Here is a 27,860-nt window from a genome sequence, read left to right on the forward strand (position 1 = left end):
TTGTATAAAACTGTCATTACAGTGATTTATTATAATGAACCATGAAAATAGCCAACCAGTGCAGTGTCTGTGAGTCTCTCCCCTCCACACAAACATACACTCACACACACAAAAAAACAAAAGTCCAGAGAGAGGGGGCAAAAAAAAATAATAAAAAAAAATAATGCTACAGTCACAGAAACATTCAGCTTCGCCAAGAAGAGCGTTCATATTTACAACCATATTTGAAAAAAAAAAATGGGATGGGAGCAAATTGTACAAGCATAGAAAAGAAAAGAAGCAAATATTTACAACCTGTTCCTGGTGAAAGCTGGAGTAACCACCTATACATTAAATTACACTTTCTACAAATAACCATTGATATTCAAAAATAAACCGCTAACATCCTACCTGTGGGCGAGGCCTCTGCCTACCTCAGAAGACTACACGCACTCATTACAAGAAGTCACGCGCCCGCACACACACGCACACACACCCTATAACGCATGCGCACACACACACACACACACACACACCCACACAAGTGCAGCCTCCCAGGATGGTGAGGCAGGCTCCCAGAAATGAGTCTTTTCTGAATCTGCAGCGGTGAACAGATATTTGTTAGACAGAGGAATAAAAAAAATAAGTGTTTATTTTTTTTCTCTATACAAAAAGCTTTCTCTTTGCTATAGTGAGCCACTAGATTATAACAAATAAATGGTGTGGAGAGCAGACGAGAGAGAGAGAAAAAGCGAGCGAGATATGAGGAAGTAAAAACGAGTAACTGACAAAAGGAGGAAGAGGAGGATGAAGGAGAGGGTATAGGCTGGAATGTCCATTGATAAACAAAGTGCGGGGGCCTTACAACGGGGGTCCAAACAAGACACAGAACAGAGAGCTTTCCCCTCCATCACAGGAAGGATATATAAAAACAAACGGAGGCCAGAGAGAGCGGGCTAAGAGCACCAGGGGGATCGTCCATCTTCATTTTTTAGCAGTTTGTCTTGAAGATTGTGTCGCTGTCCGTTTTTCTAAAATGTTGTCCTTGTTTTGAATTATTTCTTAAAAAGTTGTCCTTTTATCCCACAATCAGCTGTTTTTCCACTGGCCATGTGTTCAGGTTCATAGAAAACATATCTACAGCTTATGATACACGCCCCTCTCCGGCCGAGTTCTCAGGGGCTGCCGGGGCCCGACAGCAGGGCGGGGGGCGGTCAGTGCCACCCTGTGCTCAGGTACCCCGAGCTGTGGAAGGGGGTCGAGGACGTAGGAGCTCCACGAGTCCCAGAAGGCATCTGGGAGGCGGCGGCCTGGGCCTGACCTTGTTGAGTCTGTTGGGGAGGGGGAGGGGGAGGTGGAGGTGGGGGCAGTCCGGTCTGCTGAAGGGATTGGGGGTACGTCGATGGGGGCACTGAAGGGTTGGCAGAGACGCATGGGTGGAGCAACGCCGGCTGAAAAGCCCCCAAGTTCTGAAAGTGGTGGGGCTGCATCTGGGCGTTGGTCGAGGGGGCGGGAGGAGGCGGAGGAGGAGGCGGAGGAGGGGTGAGCGACAGCAGGGTGCTGCCAGCAGTAGGCTGCTGCTGGCAGGTCTGGACCTGCGGGGGAGGAGGAGGAGGAGGAGGGGCGGTGGTCAGCATGAGCTGGTGCTGCTGGATGGGAGGCGGCTGTAGAGTGACGTGCAGCAGGGTGGGGCCGGGCATCGGGTGTGGGGGTGGAGGGGGCGGTGGCGGTGGAGCCGCTGAGCTCTGATAGTGCACGCTGTGGGAAATAGTCTGCATCAGGGGCTGAGAACCAGGTGGGTAAGAGGTGGCGACAGCAGGTTTGAACACGGAGAAAGGTCCAACAGGTGAGGGGCTCTGGCTGGGAAAGTACACCGCTGAGGCCGGTGGTGCTGGTGGAGGAGGGGGAGGTGGTGGTGGCGCACTCTGTGAGTTGTACTGGGGGAAAGGAGCTGGGCCGGTCTGAGTCTGAGCCTGGGGCTGAGCGGAGAACAGCGCCCTCTGGCTGCGGTAGGGGGAGCCCTGAGGCTGAGGCTTGGGAGAGTGGAGGAGGGAGGGTCCAGGGTAGTGGACTGGAGAGGAGGGCAACTGGGCGGGATGCAGCTTTGTGGGAGTCAGAGGAGCCGGTTTGTGTCCCGCGGGCTTGCTCGGCGGCTGGCTGGTCGGTATCGGCGTCCGAGGCCGACCGTCAACGTCTTCCTCCTTCGCTGGCCGACTGGGAGGCTGAGCAACGGGACCAGGAGAGCAGGGCTGCGAGGGAAGAGAGCGAGAAAGTCACACGGCCGTTGACAACTCGCTGAGATGGGTCAGATCTACCCGGTGCATTTAAATGTTAACTCACTGTGTGGGTTGGAGTCTTTTGAAGACTTGGAGATGGGCAATCTCTCAGTGCAGGCGTATCACCCCCATCTGTCTCACCATCTATAAAAACGAAGATTAGTATTATAAAAACAGTACAAACTTTGATGTAAACATACATCTTTGAAAATAGTTTCCTGGCTGCACATTTAAGTTTACCAGTCAGGTGACAGAGAGTCATTATGCTCACCTGTATCTTTGTCTTTGCTGAGCAGCAGAGCTCTGTGGTAGCTGCGTTCTCGGGCCTGCTCTACAGACGTAGACGACGTCCTACAAAACATTAAGGATCATCACAATCTAATTCATAGTTTGGTACGATTGGTACCGTGTATTTTAAAAAGGGTCGAGCAGGAAAAAGACAATAGCTCTCCTTCGCAAACAAAAAACACTCAATCTGAATGAAAAAAACTGACTATAATACAGAATGAATGAACTGAAAACCTAAATAAATAAATCTGGATGCCTGAAGATCAAACTTCTACTCAGAAATACCTAAATGAATAGCCAATAAACATCTTGAGCTGACCATCAAACTTTAAGGAGTTGAAAGCGCTCGAGGTAGAAGCTTTGTGGGGAGAGATGTACTGATAAAAAGGGGTAGAGGCATAAATATTAATTTAAGAATAACGCGTTGAAGGTTTGGGGAATTTCTTAAATGAAGTGGAGAAATAAAATCACCTCCGACGTAGTCGACAGAGGAAAACAGAATTCGAGGTATGTTGTGCATTTATGGCTGGAGCGCACTGTGTGTGGACACGCCCCCTCTCCCGGTCTGAAAGCACAAGCGTTCTTTCATGGGGTGTTTACCGGTTATTTAGATAATTATAGGGAGTTAATCGCATGCAAACAGATATTTTCAGTCTGAAGTCTGAATGTAAAACGGTTGTAAATGTTGTAACCGGGCACAGTTTATCTGCACGGTTTAATTAATTAATTTGACCTCTAAACAAGATATCTATTATACACTACCTAAGCTAACATGAATGACTGGATAATAACAAAAGGGTCCCTAAGTAGTTTTGAAACGTACCACTGTCCCTCTCCTCCTTCCTTCTCTTCTTTCTCTCCAGACACCTCTGCCTCCTCACTTGTCTGGGGCTCTTTTACTGTGGTGGTGGTGGTGTTGGGGGTGGGAGTTGGGGTGGGGGTGTTGGCGTTGCAGAGGGGAGTGGGAGCAGGGGGTAGAGGAGATTCACTGGTGGTCTCTAACGCAACTGGGAAGGAGTCCACAGTCAAAGGCGGCACGGTGGAAACGGGGGAGCTGCACTCGGTCTTGGAGCCGCTGCGACGAGCTTCGCGCTGACGCTTCCTGTATTCTAGCAGGGAAACCTGGGAAGAAGCACAACCTCAATGTCATTCAGGAACAAAGAGCATGTTTCATGTGCAGCCAGTAGAGGGCAGCACTTGGTCAGCTACTGAAACAAAGAGCAGCATGAGTCAGTTGATCTGGGCGATGAGGTTCAGTACCTCTGCTCATGTTAAAGCATTTTCTAATACTCATTTTATTTGCTCATCTATCCTCTCTTGTTATATATTGTGCACTCACAATGCATTCTGCATTTTCTCCCAGAAGATGTTGTTAAATAAAGCACTAGCCCTAGTTAAAATCAAATGTTAACATATTTACAGTATCTATGGTTTGCTCCATGGATTAAGAAGTAAAATGTAATTAACATTGCTCACTCACCTTTTTCTTCTGTGGGGGGTTCTGTGCTGACCCTCCTCCCTCGCCAGAGCCATCCCCATTCAGTGAGCGTGAGAAGCCGAGTGAACTTCCCTCCTCAGAGCAGGGATAAAAGAGCTGCCCCTGGCCTTCACTGAAGGGGGGCTGAGCGGCAACCAAAGAAACTGTCACGACCACGGCGGCCCCTGCTGCAGCTCCAGCTGCAGCCTCAGGCCTGAAGGGAGATACCAGAGGCTCCAGGGTGTGTGAGGGGGTGAGGTCCCTTAAGTTTGAGTTGACTGGAGAGAAGTTCAGGCCAGCTGGTCCAGTCGGGACTCTGTCTGGGCTTTTTATCCAGCCAGTAAAAGAGGAAGCGCATATTTCTGTAGATGAGGAGGCCTCATTAGTCCCCTCTACAACCACACCATCTGCCCTGTCCTCGCCACAGTCCATAGGCTCGGCAGCCGGAAGCTGTGGACTTTCAGGAACCGGCGCCTTGGCTTCTGTCGGGGTTCCTTCTGAACTGGGAGCCCTGACAGTGGGTGAGGAGACCAACGAAGGAGGGCGATCGGCCTAGAAAAGGAAGGAGGAATCAACATCGGGGACTGTCGTAACAAAAGCCAGATAAATAATTAAGAACAAAAGTACATTTGCGAGGATAGTCATTTAAAATTGGCGCAGCAACGATGTTCTTTACTGAAGAATCATACATTGTGATTACAAGTTGTTTAACTGACAATGAAATACAATACAATATAATTATTGACGCCATAACTGTGCGCATCCTTCACTCACCTCTTGCACACTGGGTTTTCGGCTGACCTCTGGGGAGCTTTCCACTGAAGATTCACTCTGTAACAAGAACAGATTCAGTTCACTGCAGTTCTTTCACCCGCGTCAAAGAAATGTGCAAGTTGTCCACACACTCACCTCCGGAAGGACATTAAGTGTCTGTGTTGGGGTGCTGGGCAGGGGCTCTGTACTTGGCTCCTCTGTTCGGGGACGCGGTGGGGTAGCCAGTAAGATGGGGGTTGCGGGTGTCTCCGGTTGCTCGGCCCTGGTGGGCGTGGCACAAGGGGAGCCGTAGGGTGTCGAGCTCTCGGACATGCAGGCATCCAACGGACTCAGCCGCCGCTTTTTCAAAGGTGTGGGCAACTCTGTCGAAAGAAATGCGGTGTGTGATTTAGCGGAGCCGTTCATCCAGTATTTACCGATTTAGTTTTTGAACTTCTAATCCAGATGTAGTTCACGATTTGGGTCACAAATGTGGATTTGAAAAAGTCTGTTTTCTCATTTTGAGATGAGTGTGCTCCAACTCGTTAATGTATTCCACCAGACTGAGTGCTGGCTACCTACCTGGTAGACAGCAGATACCATTGTAGGGTAGGGGGCTGTCAGAGTCTCCATTAATGGGGGGGCTGAGAGGACCCTCACTGGGCATGAGGAGGCTTGGTCGTCTGGCCGGGCTGGTGGAGCCCTCCTCTTCCAGAGCTTGCTTCAACCATCGCTGTAAGAACGAGCAGGGATTCAGTAAGCCAGCAATGGTTGCAGCTAAATACCGATAGCCTTGTCCCTCTTGATAGAAATCACCATGACAGGAAACTTCACAGGCGTTTAAACACATTAGAAAACTTCAATCATAAAAAGCAACGCTACTGATGGAGGGAGAGGCAGTGTCAACTCGGCAGAAATCTTTTTATCTAAAAAGACAGACTGTATACGGTATCAAAGCCAAAATGGGGATATTTCTAAAGCAGTACCTTCTTGCAGGAGCCGGTGGTTGGCGGTGTTTCAGGCAGTTCTCTGGAACGCCGTCTCCCAGTGGGGACACCGGGAGTAGTGGGGCTGCGGTTAGCCAGGAATGGGGACGAGAAGCGGACGTAGTGTTTGGGGGTGCTGTAGACCTGTGGAGAGCAGGCCATGCCCGGTAGGGCGTTCAGCTGTGTGGCGAGAACTTCAGGGTCACTGCTTATTCTCAACGGCCTCTCCGGGACTGGCTCTGGGGTTTGTACTGCACCGCGGTCCTGCATCTTCTCTCCCACCCACTCACTCACAAAGTGCTGTTGAAAAGAGTTCGAGAAGATTTATCCGACAGTCTGAAGGGTTTCCCATACATTGTATATGTTTGAAAGGATGTGTATATTTGCAAAATATAAATATAAACAAAAAGAGTATATCAGAAATAGATAATGCTCATGCCGAAATAGTGCTACGGTACCTTTTTAGTTTTAAAGTTCTTGCTCCCGTTGCGGTTTCGGTCAGGTGCAGGTGAGCTGCTGTGCGGAGGGCTGCTGTCCGGCGCTTCATCAAGGATGGCCTCCGGCTCGGGTGGAGTGAGCATCTCTCCTTCGGGTGCTTCATTGGTCAGAGGCTCCACAGACTCAGTCGGAGACCCAGGTGCCAAGTCAGAACAGGTGCTGATGGTGCGAGCTCGCCGGCGCTGTTGACCAATGTGCGTGCGGTTCCTTGAGAAACTCTTCCTGTTCCTCGAGCTTTTGACCTTGGCCGGCTTTAATCCCGGCTCCTCTTTTACCTCCAGCAGTGGCTGTGAGAAAGACGGTATTTATATTTATTAAATTGATGCAAAGCTAAAAAGGCAACAACAAACATGTCCCTGTGCTCACTAGTCATTTAATCCTTGATACGTAGTTTGATGTATATCACTGTTATGTACCAGCAAGTGTTTTAATGCAACAGTTAGTTATTGCTATATGCAGTGACTTAATTCTCTCTACAAAGAGTAAAGATGTGAAAGATTATATGTAAAAATACATTGTTTGGTGGATAGAGACAAGACAGCTTTGATCACCAGACTTCTGCAGTCTATTGCTAAAGCACCTAAAAAGAGGGTTTTGTGTCTCTGTGTTCTCACCTGCATGACAGTTGGAGAATCAGCCATCTCTGGTGTGGCTGGCGGCTCCTCCTTGATGTCACTGCGGCCCCCGACTTCCGTCTTGACCCCACCAATTCTTTCCAGGGCCTGCTCTCTGCGCTTCTCTCGCTTTTCCATTCGAGCAAAGGCTTGCAGGATGGCCTCCATCTTCCTCTCTTCTCGTGTCTGCAGAGAGAGAGAGGCGTGGGGTTCGGAGGAAGGGGTGATGGACGGGAAGAGGGAGCAGAGACATTAGTCCACGGAGCACTACTCTCCCACATAGCCCCAGAGGTAGCGATACGTTGGTTAATGTGTGCTACACAGCAAAAGCCGATCAAGCTGTGCAAAGTGCAGAGCGCCGAGAGAAAGAAAAGGTGTAGAAGTGGCCCCTTGCTTTCATAATAAGGGAAATAAAAAATAAAAAAAAAAGGAGAGACCGTCAGGCAGGAGCAACAGGAAAAATGTTGTGAGGATGTAATAGGACTGCGTTTATATAGCGCTTTTCTAACTTAACGGAAAAAGAGTTTTACAATTATATCCTGGCAAACCAGAAGGTTGCATGTCTAATGTGTTCTTATATGCATGTTTGTGCCACAAACCCAAGAAAACCTAAACAAAGAGCTCCACCTTTAGTCAGAACACCCCATTGAAAATATTTTCATACCACGAAATATACGGAAACAGACATATTGCTGAGAGATCAGGCTAAAGACAGGTGTCGGTAAAGACGAGACAGTTAGTACGCTAGTAAATCAGTCACCTCCAGAGATTTAGGGGTGGGGAGGCTTGGATGGGTGGAGTAGGAATTGGCTATGAATGGGTCAAGTTTACCTCCTTGTGTTTCAGTCCCTTCCAGCTGGAAGCCGCCCCGACAGGCAGATGGGACTGCTCCTCTGGGTTGGCCTGAATGTTCAATAAAGAAACAGCCTAGTTTAGAAGAGACATGTCCCCCCTAAACAAGGCTTTACAAACACTGGACAGGGCTAGACTAGTGACTCCCTGATCTGGTGGTACAAAATAGGTCTGGGTCAGGTACTGTAGGTGTTGGATAGGTTTACGCAATATCCTACTAGAGACGATACGGCTAACGCCACATAACTTTACGATATCTAGGTTACGGGTACTTTCTGAAAAAGCTGATTTGTTTTACATTTTTGAGGTTCACACCCGTCACACCACTTCCAAGGTGTTCCATCATTATAATAACTTCTCTATATCACATTAGACGTTTATTGTGACCTCTTTAAAACTATACGGATTTGGGCCGTCGGGGACTAAACTTGAATTTGTGAGGGGAAATATGGTAACAAAAAAACTATAACTTTGGTCTTTAATCCAAAAAACGGTGGCCGCCGATGGCACACAAAGACACATCCTGTTTGGAGCTTTAGAGACAAAAACACACCAAAAAACCAGCGCAACATTTTCTCAGCACCAGAAATAACAATAATAATACAGTTCAGGAAACAAAAAAAACACATGTGCACAGGTGACTCAATAAACAATGGCCAAAGATTGTATATTGTTCCGCGGCAGAAAGAAGAAAGAAAAAAGACCCACGTGCGCACCAATCACCTAAAAAACAATGGCCGGCGGTGCAGTGGTTAGCACTGTCACCTCACACTGGGTTTCGGACCGCCGAACCGTGGGGACTTTTCTCTGCGTGGGTTTCCTCAAAGTGCATTTGTTTCCTCCCACAGTCGGACGGGAGGAAAATTAGGTTAATTACTTCATCTCTGGGTCAGCGCAGTGATTGACTGGCAGGTGACCTCCCCAGGCCGTCACCCGCCTCTCACCCAATGTCAGCTGGGATTGGCTACAAGGATAAGCAGGCATGGCTAATGGACGGGCCTTCAAACAACAGTGGCGTTATTGTCCTTAAGCGTACATTTGTCTCGCAGGTCAAATGCAGACTTGAGGCACTCGCCGGATGTAACCAGGATGTCTTTTCAAACAACAAACAATAGGGGCTCTGTTTAAGTAGGCAAAATATCACGGCAACACACAACAATGTTATCTTGCCCGCGCCTTATTGCGGCATAGAATTTCAACACCCACATGCATCTACTATGCTTGTGATCGGCAGTTTATGAATGCACACTTCTTTGATCCAGCAGCAGCTCCCCCCTGGGCCACATTCCAGAGAAACCAGCCGATTGGATCTCCCAAAGTCAATATGGCCCAGGCAACAAGGCTCTACCCTCTAAAGCCCCCCCTCTCTCCCTCTCTCCCTCTCTCCCTCTCTGCCTCGCCCTCCTCCCTCCCCTCAAATATCTATCGCTCTCTGGCCGATTAGCAGATCTGTATGTTGGCCACAGATGAGTCAGCACTTTACACCTCGGGTCCACCGTGTGAAATGAAGCTGACAGCGGGGTAATTTCCAGAGTGAGCGTGTGTGCGTGTGTGTGTGTGTTTGTGAAGTGCACCACGCTCGCCTTTGTGTTCGATACCATCTCTCAGAGACATTAGACTGTTTGGCAATGAAAAGGAGGGTTTGAACAAGTAATTGACCATTTCAAACTCTCAATGAAGGTGAGAGGAAAGCTAGACTCAAAACTATAATGCACGCTAGGGGACGGATTCGGCTTGCAACATACTGGTTTGTTCCCAATGATAGGAAATGGCGTTTTAAAAACAGGCATGTGGCACTGGGAGGCAAATTCATATTTTTTTTATATGCTGGAGAAAAAAACCGGCAACAAATGAGGAAAATAAATGTCGCTGCGTAATGACAGACAAGCACAAAGCTTCAGTACTGTGAGGAAGAGGGAAGCCAAAGCTGCAGAAGGGAGAAAAAAAAAAACACAAGTAGGACTGAGCAAAATATCAACAAGGGCATGGACAGAGGCGGGAGCGCTAGCACTAGATAAGTGATGAAGAGGAGGGTCGTTTAATGGAAGGGAGATAGAGGACAGCTGCTCCTATCCAAGCCACAGCACCCATTGCAGACACATAGTTTGGTCCACACCAGCAACAGGAGACAGTTTTTTTTTTTATTGTCACTTTCTCTGCCGGGGGTCTGCATGGCAACAAAAAGCTGTAGCCCCTAGCTTGGCACACTTACCATCTTCCTCCTCCTCTCTGCAATCTGCTCCTCTGACTCCATCTCTACTTCATTGCTAACGGAGGTTTTGTCTTCTAGATCCTCATATAACTCAGGATCCTGTAAGAGGAGGGGAGAGGGGGGTATGGCGCTTTATCACGGCTGATCAGTCAGTCAGTCTAGCTACAGACTAGAGGGAAACAGGTAAGAGTGTAGGAGAGGTGAGGGAGGGAATGAGGAAGGGAGGAAGGGAATGAGGAAGGGAGGAAGGAGGGAGGGATGAAGGAAGGTAGGGGCAGAGGGAAGCACCTCTGCTACTTTTCAGGGGTCAATTTGTGCACAAAACAAGCATGCTCAGAACTCATCTTTGGTCTTTCACTGTTGTTCATAAATTATGTTAATGAATCTTGGCGTGCAGCACTGTGAGCACACTCGATGCAATATGTCTTTTACACATTTAATTATCTACTCTTTTGGTACATCTTTCATCTCATCCTTCTGCAATTACAGCTGTGACATAACTCTGCAAAATGCTTTGACATTTTGGGATGTCTAAACCACAGTCTTAGGCTAGTGACACACTGGACTGATTTCTTAATGATCAATAAACTTTAAATAAACTTTGACACTAACAGCATTTCTCTGATTTCTTTCTGCTAAATGAACTGAAATAATTTGCCTTGGTCATGGCAAGTGAAATGTGCTTTTCTGGAACGGACGAGAAATTCGGTTGCTGTTAACACATCCAAGAGAAACGCCATTCCTCGAGTGCGTCAAAAAAGGGTTATGCACGGCAACACAACTCTGCCAGACAAATGGCACAAAAGCATCTTGTGCAATGACAGTAAATCTGAACTATGTCGTTAAAATTCTTAGTTGGAGGGAGGGGGGGCAGAGGTGAATGCATAAAGGGATGAGGGGGGGGAAAAAGAGGGAACTAAAGAGCATGTAGAGTGACTAACAATGGAAAACACATGCACAAAACATTTAACAAAGATCAAACAAAATTGCATGCATGAACCACAAGGATACATGTATATTTACAATAAATATGCCATAGACAGTCTAAACATGTAACATGTTTTTTTTAAGTGTAAAAAAAAAAGGATGAGAGTGGGTGTGTTTTGTGTGCTGTTCATAAAAGTGTAATCTTGCCTGGTTGTTTGAGATGGAGAGGCGGAGAGGAGAGAGTTTCCTCTGTTTGCCGTCGCCTACACTCTTGCTCTTCCCGTCGCAGTCCAAACCCATGTTCTGGTTCTGGCCCTGGTCGTCCCGGACGGTCTCCTTGTCCTTGCGACTCCCTCGGCGCCGGCCTCCAGAGCCCAGGTTCTCTGTGGGTTCAAGGTTGTGCTTGAGCACGGGGCACTCCTGGTTCCCCTTCACACAGGCACAGTCCACCTTGTATTTACTACAAGTATGAAGAGAAAAAAAACACACAAAAGACAGACAACAAAATATGAAGTTAGAAGGCAAACGGATCTTGCCTTATTACTGTGGTTCTGCATGCTACTTGCCAAGTTTACTCTTATAACTCACCAGCTGCCATAGTCATAATCAAAACCAATAGTGATCTCTGTGCCTTTGGCGATAGGCCTCAATGAGTAGATGTATAAATGCAGCATTCCATCCTCAACCACGTGCCGCACCTGAGAACAGAGAGCAATGCAATATTATAACTGTGCATAAGGGCTGACTTAATTGAAGCAGGCAAGATGAATGTATTCAATTAGTTTTTTTGGGGATGTTTACTTACTTCAGAATTGGGGGTGCAGGAGCGACGGATGAAGCGTGCCTCATTGCCAAAGCTGCGAGCGTCCACACACATCTCAAGCCCATCAAATTTAGAATAAAATAACACAAAGGGGTACGGCCTAAAAGGGGAAAAGCATGAATGTTAATATTTTTTAAAAACACTGTAATGAACTACAACCCATAGGCATCCATCCCAAGTCCCCAGAGCCCTTAATATCAGTTAATTGGTTTGACCTGCAAATGAAAAAGCGGCACTATCCAATTTACAATTTATATGAAACAACTCCAAGGAGAAATCCTTCTGAAAAGTGACTAGTATTCTGACCTCTTGAAGAAGTATCCGTTCGCCTCGAACTGCTGTCGAAGCATGAACTTTCCCCTGTACTCAATGATGAGGGAGTCTGGGGCCAAGTCTCGCACCGCCTTGAGGATCTTCTTGTTCTTCTGAACTTGACTCTGGAAGAGAGAGACACTCTGGCATGAGTGCAGATCCTGGACAAGGAACACATTGAATTACACCAAAATACAAGGAGAAAGCAGTTATGGTAAATTGACTACATGCTTAGATAAAAAGGACATGATCCTGATACACATGCCCTGCTCACAAGAGATTCAAGGAGTGGGTGAGGATGGACACCAGACTTTACTGTACAGACTGTAAACAGGTTTTTACCTCCACGGGCGGTTTGAAAGAGGCGGGGTGTGTGTTGTACGCCAGGCTCTTGCCATCGCCTTGCTCTTTGACACGCAACAGGACCTGGACGTCTTCACTGTACTGATTGCTGCTGGCCTCCTCGTAGCGCTCCATCCACGTCTTGAGTTTGTTCTCCCACAGAGACGGGTGCTCTGTCGGCTCCTGCTCTGGAGCAGCACCCTGAGAGAGAGAGAGAGAGAGAGAGAGAGAGAGAGAGACACAGTCGTTGGTGCAAATGGTTCAAGTTTTGACAGAAGACAACTAGACTAAACACAGCGTTGTAATCGGTGAGTTTACCTTAACTCTGGAGGACTTTCTGGACCCTTCTCGGAAGGCCTGTCAGACAAAGTAAAGAAAAACTTTATTAATTGAAGTATACAATAATATAAAATGAGGATGTTATACATAATGTGCTTCGACTTGGCTCATTATAAATTAACTAGTCCAATCTGACCTTCTTAGCTCGGGCAGAGGAGGCTGGAGGCTCTTTATCACCACTCTTTTTACGTTTTTTATCAGTCTGCTTATGGCCAAGGCGCCCAGTGGTGAGCGTGATGGTGGTAGGCGTGTGTTGGAAGGTGGAGTAGAGCTCTAATGGCACCTCATCTCCACTCTCTGTAGCACTGGTGTCACCATCTGAAGAAGCAGACAAATGCATGTTAGTTATGAGTAGTGCTGAACAAAATATATCAAAGACTTCACACTGCTGCAGGACAAAATAAAGAGCCACAACAATGAAAGATGAGGTATGCTACGGCGCAGATTTACAAAAAAGGAGTTTGCTTCTTGTCCAGCAGGTGTCAGCGTGTCCACCTGCAGGGGGAGGATGCTGCATCCTGACATGCAACCTGCTAGGTTCAATAACAATTTGGCCATTTACTGCAGCAAAGAGGCCAGTTAAAGCAGAACTGAAAGATCTATATCTATGAGCTCTGATACAAAACCTCTAACCCCTCATACCTTGCTGTGGCGGACGCAGCTCTCAAAATAACAACCGTCTGCCTCTTTTTTTTAATCCAACTTTGTGTCAACATATTGGATCTTTGTTGAACATAAAAGGTAAACAAAAATATTACGGTGCAGACTAGGGCCTACATATACATATTTGTAGTCTTGCTTACCAGACAAACACTCTCGTTTCCTGGTCTGCAGCAGGATGGCCCTCTCTCTATCCAGATGTCGTGGTTGGCAGCGTTCACACAGGTAAGTCTCAGGAATGTTCTGCCTGTCGATTCCCATGCAGTCGATATGCTGCCAGGCACTAAAAACAAAGAAGAAATCAGAGCAAACGTTTGTTAATAAGATTGAAGCAACTTCAAACTATGATTTAAAAGTTGAACAACTACTTTGGGCTACGAGGGAGCATATGTCACCAATTAATTTAGATTTTGAGGAAAATCTGGTCAATTTACCTGCACTTGTCACAGCAGATCATGTAGCCGTCATCATGTGTGAAGCCACAGATGCAGCGGGTGATGTCAGCCCCGTAGCTGCCATCCTCTGAGGTACTGAGCGTTGTGCCCCTGGATGCTTCGTCCTGGCCTCCTGGAACAAACAACCCCCCCTCTCCTTGTCGGATCAACATGGAGGGGGGAGGGGAGGCCGGTGGAGTGGGTGGGGGCCGCGCCCCATAGTTATGGTCCTGATGAAAGGAGGAAAGATAGGCGGTCACCGGATTGTAAATGACAGTTTATCATAGAGATACTTCACAGAGAAAAAACACCTACATGTGTAAGGGAGTTGTAGTAATGAGTAGTACGGACAACTGATTCCCAGGCTTATGGGACAGGCCACGACAGATCATTTTCATTATCATTAAATCAATTTAATAATTTTTTTTAATGAATAATTTGTGAAACATCAGAAAAGATAATTTCCTAAAGCCCTTATATCGAATGTCTTGTTTTATACGAACATTGTTCAAAACCCCAAAATACTGAATTTAGCACAAGACCAATTATCAACCAATTATCACATTTGAGAAGCTGTGGGCATGAAATGTTTCCCATGCTTCCTTAAATTAGCTGAACGATTAATATTTTATTCAAAAGAAGGTTGCAGATTCATTGTCCGTCGATCAACTAGTCAACTAACCCCTGCAGCTTAAATTTCCTGCATCACTCAGAATACTATGGTGTTCCATGTTGACCTAAATGGGATGCCAGTCCTATTACGCTCAATGATTAACAGAGAGGGAGTGCTCAAGGGTTGTAGGTTATTTGTCTTAGGGTGTGAAGGGAAGAACAGTGTGTGTACTCACGGCGTAAGGTAGGCCAATGTAACTGTGGGAATGGTGAGAACTGCTGCTGTAGATCTGGTGTGGGTAGCTGGACTTCTCCACCACCACAGGGCTGGCCTCCACCGATTCTGGTCTGCTGAGCAGAGAGACAAACGGAGAGCACACGTTACTGTACACCGAAAAACTCAGTTGACAAGGTTCTTCCTCAAACACTGTTAGGAAGTGTGTGTGTGTGTGTGTCAGTATGTTTAGAAGGGCAACTGCTGGTGACACAGAAGTAGAGAGGTAAGAATATGGATGCATGCTAAACACAGTCACACTGTCAAGGGACCTGGGGCAGTAGGCCACTGCACACCCAGTGGGAGAAAAGTACATTCACTCAAGTACTTTAATAAATGTACAATTACGACGTGTACTTTACTTGAATATTCCCATTTTATGCCATTTCATACTTCCACTTTACTAGACTACACTTATGGAGGTAAGTGTTGCATATTTTACATAAATACATTTACCTGACGGCTATAGTTACTAGATAGAATATTGTACACAGATAACATACACTGTATTTCCCTCCTAAACTTCCCAGATGGCTTCAGGTAAATAGCCCAAAGAGGTCAAATTATCCGTCGCAAAAACGCAAAGAGAGAAAAGAATACAAATTTATGTTGTAACAATGGCCCTTTTCCTGCAGAATGAGTACTTTTGCTTTTAATACTCCAAGTACATTTAAGTAAAAGGGATCTGAATACTTCTTCCACCACTGACTGTACCTGCTGTCAAGTCACCTTGCCTGTAAATATGTCAGGCATGAGAGTAATAATACTACTTCATGTCAAAATAAATGAAGCGTGAACCCACAAGGCAATCATTACAAATGTGCCACCCGTCATGCACACAAAACAAAACACACAGCCTTGTGCTGCTAGAAAACCAGTAGATCCACTCTCCCGGGGATTACAATGCAGTTCAGGAGGGAGCCTGTTTGGCCGTTTGAGAACAACCCACCCTTATTATGACATGACTAATCTATTCTTCAGTTGCTTGCTGAAGGGGGCGGCTCTAGAGGAAGCGAGAAGTGGAACTGGCATTACACATGGCACGAGACAAGATAGTTGGATATAAAGAGGGAAGAAAAAAGAAAGAGGGAAACAGTTCAGGACAAGCACGATGCATTTGCGAGGTGCGGCCGCTGTTCAGATACATGGGTTACTGGATCAATCGTGCAAAAATATCACTCGATTCTCCTCTTTTAACAGAATCAAGAAAACTGTTCCACAGTTGGAGACAAACAAAACCCGTCAAGGAGTGTAGGTACGTGACAGCTGCTGAGCTGGTTTCCTTCTCTCTCTCTCAACACTAAAACTACAGCAACTAACTCCATGAGAGCCACTGGCAACAAGTTTCCATAAACACGGCAAAAAACACAGAACAGCTCACAAAGCATGCTGGACAGCCTTCTCGTGTATACAGAGCAAGATGGGTACAGAGGACTAAAAGACTATGGGGGCTTTGATTACAATGTGGTAATAATTATGTAGCAGGAACATTGTGTTAGCGAAAATTGAGATTTTAAATCAAGAGTCCCAAGGTAAAGTGTTGATACGATACCTGCGTGAGCCCTTCTCAGCCCTATCTCTCTTGTTGCATGCTGTAAGTGCAATGTGCAACACTTCCTGTATGCTTTGCCGCTCAAGTATTCACTCTCAAAGTGAAAACATAAGTGCATGCATGAGGTCTGGAGGCGGACCCAGTGTAAGGTGTGTGGGTGTGTGTGCATGTGTGTGTTTTTGTGAGTGTGTGCACAAAAGATTAACTGACACACAGAACAATCTAAACTGTTTAAGTGTGTGGAAAGAGCCTGTTTTAGAAGATAGGGGGGAGAATTTACAAATCATAGTTAAGAGAGTGGACTAACTTTCTCCCATTAATGGTTAACCAGATCAAAGTCTATACTTTACAATACATGGATTTAAGATCTGGTCGCAGCGTGTATCGTTAAGTGGAATTTGGCTTTAGTAGTCTTTCAGTTTGACCTACCAGTGAATCAGTGAGAGAGGCAGCGATAATAAAGACATTCAGAAGGCAAACAAGTAAGCCAGCCTGTTCAGTGGGAAGGAAGTAAGCGTGTTTGAATGCATGTGTTCATAGCTGGAGGGTTTGTATCATTCATGTCTCCGCTCCTGGGAAGTGGAAAGAAAGGGCCTAGAGAGTTAGTGTACACATAAGTAATGATCAGACTCCGCCATGAACAGCTACGACTTTGCTTCATGCACATGAAAAGACAATAAGTGAGAGAAAGAAATGGAGAGAATTTAAATGAAGGTGTGTAGCCAGGTATGCACTATTTATAGCTCATACATGTCAAGAGTGTTTAACAAAGAACAGATGTGATTTTAAAATGCAAACACCTGCTGAGAGAAGGTGGAGAGGCAGAGTGGACGAGCGTGGAGAGATCGACAGCAGGAAAAAAAAAAGCAGCACCGAACAGCCAGCGGCAACGCCTTCACTCCTTAAGTGCTCCCACTTGCTGCCATGGTAACACTACGTATTCCGCTCGTGTGCGCGCGGTGGGCTCCGCGTGTCACCGTGGACACATACTGCATTAGACAACAGCTGGTCACACTGCAGCCTTCAGGAGGGACGTGACGGTGTTTTGCTGGTGAGTAACCAGCCCCGCTATCCCAAACTCGGCTGGCGCGCTCACAATACTCCAGAGATCTGCGCCTGTGTGTGTATGTATGAGAGAGTCCAGCTATGCTTTGTCCCTTCGGTCTGGATGGGACCTGTGCAGCAGCAGGTGGAAGCACCTTTCAATCTTGTTATCTGCTTTTAAATAAAGCTGCAGCAGGCGATCGGATGCAGCGCTTGGACGGACAAAGCGTGAGGGAGAGAGTCAAGGAAAAGGGGCTTACTCCTACCCCTGGGCGGCAGCAGAGCTCCGGGGAGTGGAGGAGGTGGGGGTGCAGTGGGACCATTTAAGACGCCATGTTTATGTGAGGACCACCTGTCACTCAGGGCCAGTGACCATGGCAACAGGCCCTGCGCAGTGCAGAGGGGAGCGAGGGACAGATACCATGGCAACACAAGCTGTCACGGCAACAGCTCTGATGATGGCTGAGGGAGGGGGCAAGAGCCCCTCCATAAGTTGATGACGTGTGTTATTCTTTAGTCACACGAGAACCTCTTGCTTCATTTATTTGACCAGAAAAAGAAAAGAAAAAAAATCCACGCCGATGTCCTTGACAGGACTATAGGAAACAGAGAGGAGGGCGACAGGAGCCTTGTTGCCATGGCTCCATGCAATATTTCTGTTTCACTGATTCAATGCAGCGTACACATGTGCAAACATCGAGCTAAAGCATGAGTAAAGGATCAAGGGAAATTATGCTGTGTACCCTTCACACAGACAGTGTTATAAAAACAGTCGGCACACATATATCTCCATTCTAGGCTTCCAGTTTCACAGGGGCAGATGTAGTTAATAGCTGAACAGTGAAAACAGAGTCAATGTGATGAGCAATGGCTGAGTGAAAGTACAATCAATGGCAAGACTAAACTGTTCATTAGAGCAGACACTTGAGGCGCCCTGCTTTCATGAACTGCAAAATCCCATTCCCATTAACATCAACTTTGTAAACGTGGGAGAAGAGATCTATGTGGAAAGACACAATTTAATCAAGCCGTAGAGTTAAGACACATAATAGAGCTGCTTTACTAATAGAGGGCATGTTGGGCAGAGGAGGGGGAGACAGAGGAAATCCTATTGACTAAGAATGTCAAATACATGAGTGCAGCCAAACCTATAAAAGGGTGAGAGATGAGAACAGTGGTAGTGAAACTGAGAATGTAGATAATGAATGAGGGGGCATAAAAAGGTGTCAAGAGGGAAGGCTTGGTGTATTTGTCAAGTGTTACTCACTCTGAGCCTGCAGCCATGTCCAGGTATGAGGTGTCTGCTGTGTCCACCCCTACTGGGATGACTATGCTCATGACGTTCTCTGCTGATCAGTTCTTGTCCTACTGAGTCCAGAGAATGGGAGTCCAAAACACTGAGGCATGCCAGCCACAGCAGTCATTGCAGACATCTAAGTGCATCCACAAGGCCTGAGCATGTAGTAGGAGAGGAGAGCAAAAGAAGAGACAAAAAGAGAAAGGGACCAGTTAGTAATGTGTACACTCATCATTACGAGCATGAATTGAAGAACAGTTCCAAAAATGTGTAATTTACTTCATACCAAGAACAAAAGCACATGCAGGGCTGCAGTACCAAGCAAACCACAAATCGTAGTGAAAACGGGGTATTTCCAGAACACACAAATACATGATTCATACTTTCAGACCAAGAACAGCGTTTGACAGGGAAGTGTTTGATAGGAATTTCCCCTCCTGACAAAGCTACCAAGCTGAGGTATTGACCGATTACAGGATACAATATTGTAAAGTTAAAAGCCTGCTGCTGTGAACTGCGCTAAAAAGCAACCTCTACACACTATCTGTGATTAATGCAGAAGGCTGCACTGTAAGGAAGCTCCCACAAAGGGGAGCAAGAGAACACAGAGCAGCCAGCCGCCATGAAAGGAGGGAGGAAAAACGCAACAACACATAGAAGCCATTTTTCCCCCTTCGACTGAAAAGGACTGCTCTATTATAAGCACTCAAACATACTTTGCCAAAAGAAGACCCACACACACACACACTCACAGAATCTCTACACATAGTATTGATATGAAAGCTTACATTTTGATTGTTACTACTGTTAGAGTCTCGAGTTATTCTCATGGGAAAAAAACTGCTCGAGATCAAGTCAGATCATTTCATCAATAATTGACTGCATTAGGCGTCAGGCGTTGAATGTAGTGCCCCTCTGGTCCCCAAGCGGGAGGTTGGTTGGACTAATAAATGATACACTAGCAATAGTATTGATGGGAAAATTAAGCCATGTTTTTGTGTCTGATGAGAGTCCAGCCGGAGCATATGTGTCTGTGTGGCTGCCTCCGATACAGAGAGCTCTGTTGATAAGCGGGATTAATGTGAGGGACAGATGCCGAGACAAAATAGTCTGGAGGTCACACCTCCGCCAGCTCATCCACACTGGGGCCAAACAAAGGCTCAAATTGTGGATTGGGGTGTACATGGGAGAGGGGCTACAAAGCAGGAGTATGTCATGTATTGAGTAGGGACATCGCGAGTAATAACACACCATCACACCAAAACTTGTCTCTGCACGCCTTTGAATGGACCGACTATTCTGGCATAACCATGTCCCCTAAACCGAGCACATACACACACACACACACGCCTCCAGAATAAACTAATTTCATTATCTAGTAATAGTCAACCCTGACAGCACGGCCTCTGTCAAGAAAACTCATGGTTCACAGGGGATAAACACACAACTGAAGATGCTTGAAATGGGGGGAAACAAACAGCCGTGAGAGTAATTTCAGGTACTAATTCACCCAAATGCACTATTAGAGGCAGCAGGACTGGTGAGAGGCTCACAGACATGACAGCTGTCAACTCCAGGCCTAATTAATAGCAGGAAGAAGACCCCTGCGTGTCTGTGTGTCAGCCAAGGCTGCTGATGGGATCACCCTCCAAATTCTCTTCTGATACTGTGTTTACTGAGTGAATGGGTTAAACAGCAGGGGCACTATCACTGGCTGAGGCCTTTCATGATTGAAGCTGATGCAACCAGAACACTTTCTTTCAACAAGGATAGGCCGTTTTGCCAAAAACATGGAAATGTCAGACTTCTCCTCTTTTGTATCATCTGAAAGGCCCTGTATGTTTTAGCACTGGTAAATAGCTTTTCCTCTGAAGCAGCCCATTTGTTCCCTCGTGCACTAGGTTTGTCTCCATTTCATCCAGGGAATCCTGCAGTCACAACTAAGGAATGCACACACAAGCCCCCTCCACGACCACAAACACACACACACACACACACACACACACACACACACACACACACACACACACACACAGATAGATAACCCCTCACCCTGTCCTTTCAAACATTCCTCTCCATAAGAAAGACCAGTGTGCAAACACACAAGCACTGCGCTACAGCCAGACAGAGTTAAGACTGACAAAAGGCGGGTGGAAAAAAGAAAAACAAGTACAGTACAGCTGCATTCCTGACTAAATCTGAACTGCGCTGTGACCGTCTCTGCTTGCTCCTCCTACTTCCTCTAGAAGAGATGTCCGTCACCCTGGAGAAACGCAGCCAAAGAAAGGAAAAAAAAATAAAAAATACCCCGCCCCCCCCTTCCTGTGCCCAGTCACCCCGCCCAGACGGATTTCTCTCCCTCCTCTGTACATTTCCTAAATAAACCCAAGACAGTAACGCAGAGCGAAGGGGAGTGTCGCAGACACAGTTCCAAATTACATGGAGCCCAGGAGAGACCATTTAAAGTCACCTTTAGCCATATGGAAACACATAACAGGAGCGAGGGGTGGGGAAAATGGGGAACATGCACAGGGGAGGGTGAGTAGAAGAGGGGACATAGAAAGACATTTAGCGAAAGTGTACAATGATAATAATGACAAGCCACAGGATGGAAATGATTTTGTTTGCAGTGCGTCTTCCTTCTCCAAAACCGTTCACTTTTTGTGCGGTCTCCTAGCACTGTAGGGCGCTTTAGAAATCATCCACAGCCCCTCCATTTCAGAGGGCAGCATGGTGGGGGAGGTGTACATGGGGTCTGTCTGACAGTGACGCTACACAGCCTAGACCTGGTTGGACTCTGGGTGGCAGAGTGGAGCACATAGCATAACCCAGTCTCTCCTTTCTCCTCCTTCCCTCCCTCAGCAAGGGGACACAGTCACGTCATTGTGTGGGGAATAACTATCCTTTTAAGACCGAACCGCACTGAAGTCAGTGAGGGAAAACCCACATCACCACACTCAAAACCACGCCGCTACAGACAACAGCTTTCCTCTCTTCTCAGTTTATTGCCACTGCTCTATGTGCAAGTGTTTTAATTCTTGTTTTCGCAGCCAAGTCTCAGCAGATTATGCTTTTCGATAAGTAGGAGCAACTGAAAATGAGGGATTCCAACTGAATCCCCCCTCCCTCCCTCCCTCTATGCCAAGCTCATGCGATTTCACACCATCCTCAGAACTGGCTGCAATGACTCAGCTCATAAACAAACGAATAAAACAAACTCTTACAAATACAGTCATATACACAGGAAGAAGCGTGACCCAGATGTAATGTAGGCCTGGCCCTCTTCTTCAAGGTACGCACAGAGAGACACATTGCATCTGCCCTGTCCTTCATAAATCGGGCATGTGCCCATAGCTGCCAGCTGCACTCGAGCACTGAAGGTGAAGTCATACATCAATACAGCAGGGGATATGGTCCACACAAGCGATTTTTGAGGCTACAATAAGAACTGTGCTGTCGAGAGCGCAGGCCAATGCCTCAGCTGACTGTAGAGATCAGTCCATTTAGGAGTCAGACGATGAGGAGACGGGCCAGCAGTGCAGCGGGCCGAGGAAACAACTAAGTGAGAACATTCAGGGAGGTTTTTAGGGGCTACATTAAATGTCTGCATCACAACAGGCCTGGTACCTGCGACATGTTTGACCTGCAATGGCATTTCATATGGTGTATGTGACAGAACGCGAACCATATAATCCAAATACAGCATCCCAAGGACAAAAGGCTAAATAATATCCTCTGTGCTCAGTTCAAACAGTCAAGGAGTGCGTGAGTTAAAGTCAGAAGGAAAGGATCTGGCAGCAAAGCTGGGGCAGCCCTCCTGTAGTCTGAGTAATGTCTGTTCAAGAGAGCCCCCGGGGCACAATCTCTCCATCTCCCTCTCGCTCCTGCTTAAGGAGTATCACAGCCGGGCTCTGTGTGGTCACGGGTGAGTTCCTTTCAACATTTGCAAATTAGACATGTGTACATTACATTGCACTGCAGCTTCATCTGTGTGACTGAACTTGTGAAGGCTGATGTGTCTCTTGGTCGTGGAGAGCTATCCTGGTTGTCAGGGCAGGCACAAATACATGTAGCTGGAAGCTAATTACAGCATTTGGAGAATGCAATGTGCAGCTAAGTAAAAATGTGAGTTATGCCAGTTCATGTGGGTCCGGAGAAAATGGGGAGAGGCAACTCTGCATCTGTGGGGCAAAAGAACAGTAAAAGCCACTCCGAGGTCCCATTACGGCAGTGTTCGAGGATCAATTTCACGCCTGGTCCGCAGTGCCGTTACATCACCAACATTGATGGCATATCCCCTCTTTATTCGGCCCATCGTGCCCATGAATGCATTTGTAACACAGACACAGCAACAGGAAGGAGGTTAGGGAGGTGCAATAGAGCTGCAGCCTCAGCAGCCCCAGCCTTAAAGCCACCTGTCAGGGAGGAAGCTTGGTAGCTTAAAGACGGATCTGTTACGGCCCAGCTAGCTGCACAAAAACAGGTCACCTGAGCCCTTCTTCTCCCAGCTGGGATACCATGTGACTGTGTTGGGCCCTCGAGCCAGGCCGCTTTGTCTCTGGGTATCTCAGTGTCTGGGTATCCCACAAGTGAGATCACTGGAGACCAGGCCACAGTCACACACACACACACACACACAAACAAACACACAGCTTAGCCCCATGGGGTGAGGTATGCATCTATAGAGACACACACTTCAACTACACAAATGTGCTACTGTTTCAGGGATGAGAGTTTATTGTCTGGAGACTGGGATGAGCACAATAACAAGGAGAGCACCTCCAAGTACAGGAAGAGTGTCGAAGAAAGTGTGTGGCCTTCATCCGCCCTATCAATAAGTCAATACACCAAATGACATCCTGTGCACCTGCATGACTTCTTTATTGTCTGTGTGTCTCTCCCTCTGCTGCGTACACTGAAAAATGAAATGGTTGGGTGCTGGCTATTTGATCTTATGCGTGTCTGTCTAGGGGTTAGAGTGAGAGGAAAGATGTGTCATCTGAGAATACTAGTCTTCCTGCCACCTGCCATAGTTGCCTGTCCCCGTTGCTGTGGCACAGGGGGAGTGGTAGCTCACCTCTCGTCACCATCTCCGTCAACAAAGCAAGCATACACACTTTGCTGCTACACAAGGCAACCAGGCACACATACGACCGGTCCGGTATTTAACACTTAAAGCTGCAATATCATGTAGAAGGAAGGGGGGCGGAAAGAGTGAGTATTGGTACAGAGGCCTCTGCACTTTTAAAAGCAAGAACAAGATGGCTTGGTTCTTGTATTATGTAGCAGAGACTGATTAAGCACTACACAGAAGGGCCCTCTCACTCATCTCGTAGTAATAAACCTTTACCATAACAAGAAGACCCCTTGGCACTTAATATTATGTGAACCATACTGGCAGCTGAACTTCCATTACAATGACACAGACCCTCAATGGATAGAAGCCATACAGACCAATCAAGTGCTTGATGATGTTTATGATATGAGGAACGATAAAGCGACTTTAAACTGACCCTCTAGTGTCTGCATATTTCATATGCTATGCTTTGAAGGGGTTTGAAGGCCTGTGTCATACATTATTCCTGCTTCTGACAGGTGCTTTAGTCAAACAAGCACTTCTGTATGAACCATCTATTAACTTAACACTGATGGCTTGCACAAGGTTGACAACCATAAAACATCCTCACCCTACAGCTGTTTACTGTCATGTAACATGTATGATGTTGATAGTTTGAACTACAATGGAACTAAGCATATTTGTGAATAAATGTGCTTCAGTGATTGTGATATTTTCTGTTTATTCACTGAACTGACATTAAAACGATCAGTAGGGTAAGAGAAAAAACAACATTAGTCAATAACATAACATTTCAGCTGAACAAAGTTTGTCCCACAGGGTGACGTTGAAGAGAAGACAGCTGTGCCACACCATCGCAGGGCTTTGTGAGAGCCTAAAGGCTTGAAAACACTATCCTGGAATATAGCTTTGGTTTCTAATATGTTGATACTGTGTTTATATAATATAATTTTGGGGCACATTTCTGGCATTCAATGTTAAACACATACAATAAAATGTGATTGTGCTGAGGAAATATGAAAGAATCTGACTATTGTGTACTTAAAGTATTTGCCGTGCAGCTGTGTTATACCTTGCTAGATATAAATATCAGATGAAAACACTGACAGGAACAGCCCTTGCATTTTATGTTGTTCAATGAATATTTCACATTTGTTTAGGTTGAGTATATTACATATTCAACTGACTTATACCGTTGAACACTGGAATCCAAAATAGTAAATGATTACCCATTATAAACTATGCAGCTCATCTAATCATGAGTTTCAATTAAATATTGGGTGCATTTCTATCACACTAAAGGGGATACATGTTAAAAAGTAAAGAAGGAATGCAAACCATGGGTGTAGGGGGGACAAACTATGTGATTTTAAACTTAATAAAGACTATTCCAGGGAGGTGATTTTGTGGAAAAGGAGCATCACTGTAAAATCTATATTTGACAGAGTGATGCTTTATGAAACATAATGCTGTCAAAAAACACATCTCTCTCTCGGTATTGTGCAGTACTTATATCTAATTTCCTCATTATAAACCTTCATGTCCGGCCATTCAACCCTACAACACGAAACACAGGCGATAGCATAAGCAGTGACGCATGTCACAGGGATACTATGCAACTCGTTTTGGGAACAGCCACAGCCGCGTCAGTGAACGTTACTACAAGCAACACAAAAAACGCAGTATTATCGAGGCATGATCGAGATTGTTTGACGTTATTTTACTGCCTAAACAACAACAACTAAAAATAAAATTAATGTGTCGTGTAGTTGCTTCCCTGTGAGTGTGTTGGCGCTGCAGTCAGTCCTGCCGATAGGGGTGTGGAGGGTACAACGTTGCTATTATGTTACCACAACACCCTGGGTGCTGTCGCCATTTTCATAGCGCTTTTCTCAGGACTGCGAGACAATCGTGTGGCCAGGGGAGCCTCGCCATGGGAGGAAAATCCCCAAGAATGCATTCAAGCGCCTCTTTCATACACTCTAACTTAAGTATCCCTCTGTCGGTACAGTCTCTGTGTTGTTACCATTACAGTTTTTTTGTGAATTCGTCGACAGCAAAGCCAGGGAGCTAATCGGCTAGCAATTATGGCCAAGCAATGGCCTCTGGAAATGTAGCAGGCTGAAACAATCGAAGCACGAACCGCCGTTAAAATTTGACTTTTCTTTCAAAAAAATGAACGTTTAATAACGTTAAGCAGAAAGCGAAAAGAAACCACGTTTGGCACAATTATGGCTGGAATATCTTTGTTTACTTGGACCGTAAATAAACGCCAACTCAAAAAAAAAATGGCCGTGGAAAGTAACGCAAAAAAAGCTAACGGTAACCAACGGAAGTTCACGGCATAATGCGTAGAGGGTTAAAGTTATAAAGTGGATTAATACTCGGCTCTTCGAACAGCAAGGCAGAGCGATTGCACATGTATATGTTAATGTGTTTAAAGCCAGGTAAAGCTGGCATTTGCGACGGTGTACTTAAGTGTGGCTTGGCTTGCCTGGTTCGAGATGGGGTTACAAATTGTCTGACTGGGGCGAGATGCCCGAAATGCAACACCCCCTCCCCCACGCTTGCAGCATTTGAACCAAATACACCCGTAATCTAAATGCAGTGATCGCTTAAATGTACTCTCTTTTACGTCCGAGTATAAAACAACAACAGTAGCCAGTTCCTCGTTTGACATTGGGTCTAATTCTCGATTACCTCTAGTCATAACTACAATGCCATTAAAAGAGCTCAGTAGCCTGAGATTACTGCGCAGTGTAGCAGCTGCCCTTTGCTTGGAGCAGACTCGTGTATACCAGACGAAACACCTTCATATATCTTTAACGCTACGTTCACGTTAAAGCTAGTTGTTCTCCGGCTTTCAACAGTTGCATCGTATTTTTTTTTCTCTTTCGCTGAACGGAAATAAAGCCCCGTGCTCTGGTAAGCAGGGTGGGAGCCGCCACGACAAAATTCAAGTTTGTAACTAAAGCTTAATGTACTGTTTTCATGCTGGTCGAGGGTGTTGCGAATACTGTTATCAAGTAACACAGGGTGTGGGAAAATAAATGACTGGTTCGTCTTCCGACAGGCACAAAAGCCCTTTTCCTGATGTATAGTAAAAAAAAGTGATAGTTCAAATTAGGAGGTCACATTACTGAAGTTGCATTAAAGCGAATGCAACCGTGCGCAATATGGCCTGCGGTTTCTCTGTGTCGACCCGACGTGGAGCGAGAGTCCCCCTCTGCTTCTGCTCAAAAGTGCGAATAACACTAATATATATATCGTACTTTTTGTTTTTAAATGACAAGTTGACGACTGGCAATGTTATCTGTTGTTGAGCTAGTCGGTATACTGTAGCAAAGACGATACCCGTTAGGCTTGTGGGACAGCCATTAATCTAATTGCAGCGTTTTCGTCTAACGCTGAGGTCTCTTCGGTCTCGAAGCTGCGTTGACCGCGTCGCGAACATCGATCGTAGTTGCCTGTAAATATTATTTGTATGACGTTTTCTTGTATCGCCACACTATCAAAGAGGAATCGGAGCCCTGTGTCAAGCTAATTTGAGCTAGTAGCATGCGCTAGTTAGCTGTCGGTTTCCTGGCCAACATGACACTTTGGGCTACAGAGAAAACGTGCGTCAGATGGTTAGCAGTTTTAAAAAAAATATTTTGATCGAGGCTAAGATGAAGGAAATTGACAGTTGACGCAACATACCCTGAACAGTATTGCTCAGCTAGCTAGCAAGCTAAACTCAGCTGATACTAGGTTAGCCAGCACCAGCATGATGTGCCTAGCCAGCTAACTAAAGCCAACAATAGCCTTCCAGGTCGGATTTGTGCTCACCTGTAACTACCACGTAATGCAGTTTACTCACCGTTTTATGTCCACTCTGGATGATCTGAATAGCGAATTAGGGGACCTGGGTAAGACCCCCGTCGCTTTCCAAACAGCTTCCACAACCAAAACAATACTTCTGTCCACACACTGCGGATCCCTAGCAAAGCTTTAAAATGTTTGTTTACTATCTTGTCCGCTAAAGAGTCCTTTCGTGTGAAAAATCTCCTGCTTCTTGGGCTACGAGGTGACCCAATTTTAACTATAAATCTATTAGAAACCGTTAAAACAGTGCCCTGGTCATCGGCGACTTTTCGAAATTAGATCCCCTCAAACCAGTCTCTTTTCCCTTTGCAAAAATGGCGGCCCTGCCAGGACTGCCGAGACTCCGCCTCCCCCACGAGCCCCCCTCC

At 46.2% G+C, this 27,860-nt stretch overlaps 1 protein-coding gene and 1 long non-coding RNA gene across 11 annotated transcripts; one reads left to right on the top strand and one right to left on the bottom strand.

Moving 5' to 3' along the window:
- On the bottom strand, nt 1–27,841 carry kmt2e (lysine (K)-specific methyltransferase 2E). Of its 10 annotated transcripts, none has more exons than XM_034525899.1 (25): nt 27,488–27,841; nt 18,522–18,706; nt 14,621–14,732; nt 13,773–14,002; nt 13,482–13,621; nt 12,815–12,996; nt 12,658–12,696; nt 12,340–12,540; nt 11,992–12,122; nt 11,668–11,785; nt 11,451–11,560; nt 11,070–11,322; nt 9,936–10,034; nt 7,703–7,774; nt 6,872–7,057; nt 6,218–6,544; nt 5,760–6,059; nt 5,356–5,506; nt 4,930–5,156; nt 4,795–4,851; nt 4,024–4,572; nt 3,367–3,665; nt 2,527–2,606; nt 2,320–2,399; nt 1–2,228 (listed from the first exon to the last, which is right to left on the bottom strand). In XM_034525899.1, exons 2-25 carry the CDS (start codon nt 18,590–18,592, stop codon nt 1,194–1,196), a joined length of 5,049 nt encoding a protein of 1,682 aa, XP_034381790.1. In that variant the 5' UTR covers nt 18,593–18,706; nt 27,488–27,841; the 3' UTR covers nt 1–1,193. The 10 variants fall into 10 exon arrangements, with proteins under 10 accessions (XP_034381790.1, XP_034381788.1, XP_034381789.1 ...); XM_034525897.1 differs by having other exon boundaries at nt 11,992–12,158; XM_034525898.1 differs by having other exon boundaries at nt 14,621–14,735.
- LOC117725973 lies at nt 15,661–24,575 on the top strand. The gene is made up of 3 exons (XR_004608957.1): nt 15,661–15,782; nt 15,859–15,913; nt 24,448–24,575. It is a non-coding gene; the product is annotated as an uncharacterized LOC117725973 (long non-coding RNA).
- Nucleotides 27,842–27,860: the final 19 nt, after the last annotated feature.

Source organism: Cyclopterus lumpus, chromosome 23 (assembly GCF_009769545.1).
Source record: "Cyclopterus lumpus isolate fCycLum1 chromosome 23, fCycLum1.pri, whole genome shotgun sequence".
Taxonomy (NCBI): Eukaryota; Metazoa; Chordata; class Actinopteri; order Perciformes; family Cyclopteridae; genus Cyclopterus; species Cyclopterus lumpus.

Coding starts and splice junctions, on each gene's coding strand:
- kmt2e (XM_034525896.1), bottom strand. CDS start 18,592: ATGAGCATAGTCATCCCAGTAGGGGTGGACACAGCAGACACCTCATAC. Junction 11,786..11,991: donor AACGGATACTTCTTCAAGAG/GTCAGAATACTA, acceptor TTCCCCTTTTAG/GCCGTACCCCTTTGTGTTAT. Junction 2,607..3,366: donor GAAGGAGGAGAGGGACAGTG/GTACGTTTCAAA, acceptor AATGTTTTGTAG/GACGTCGTCTACGTCTGTAG.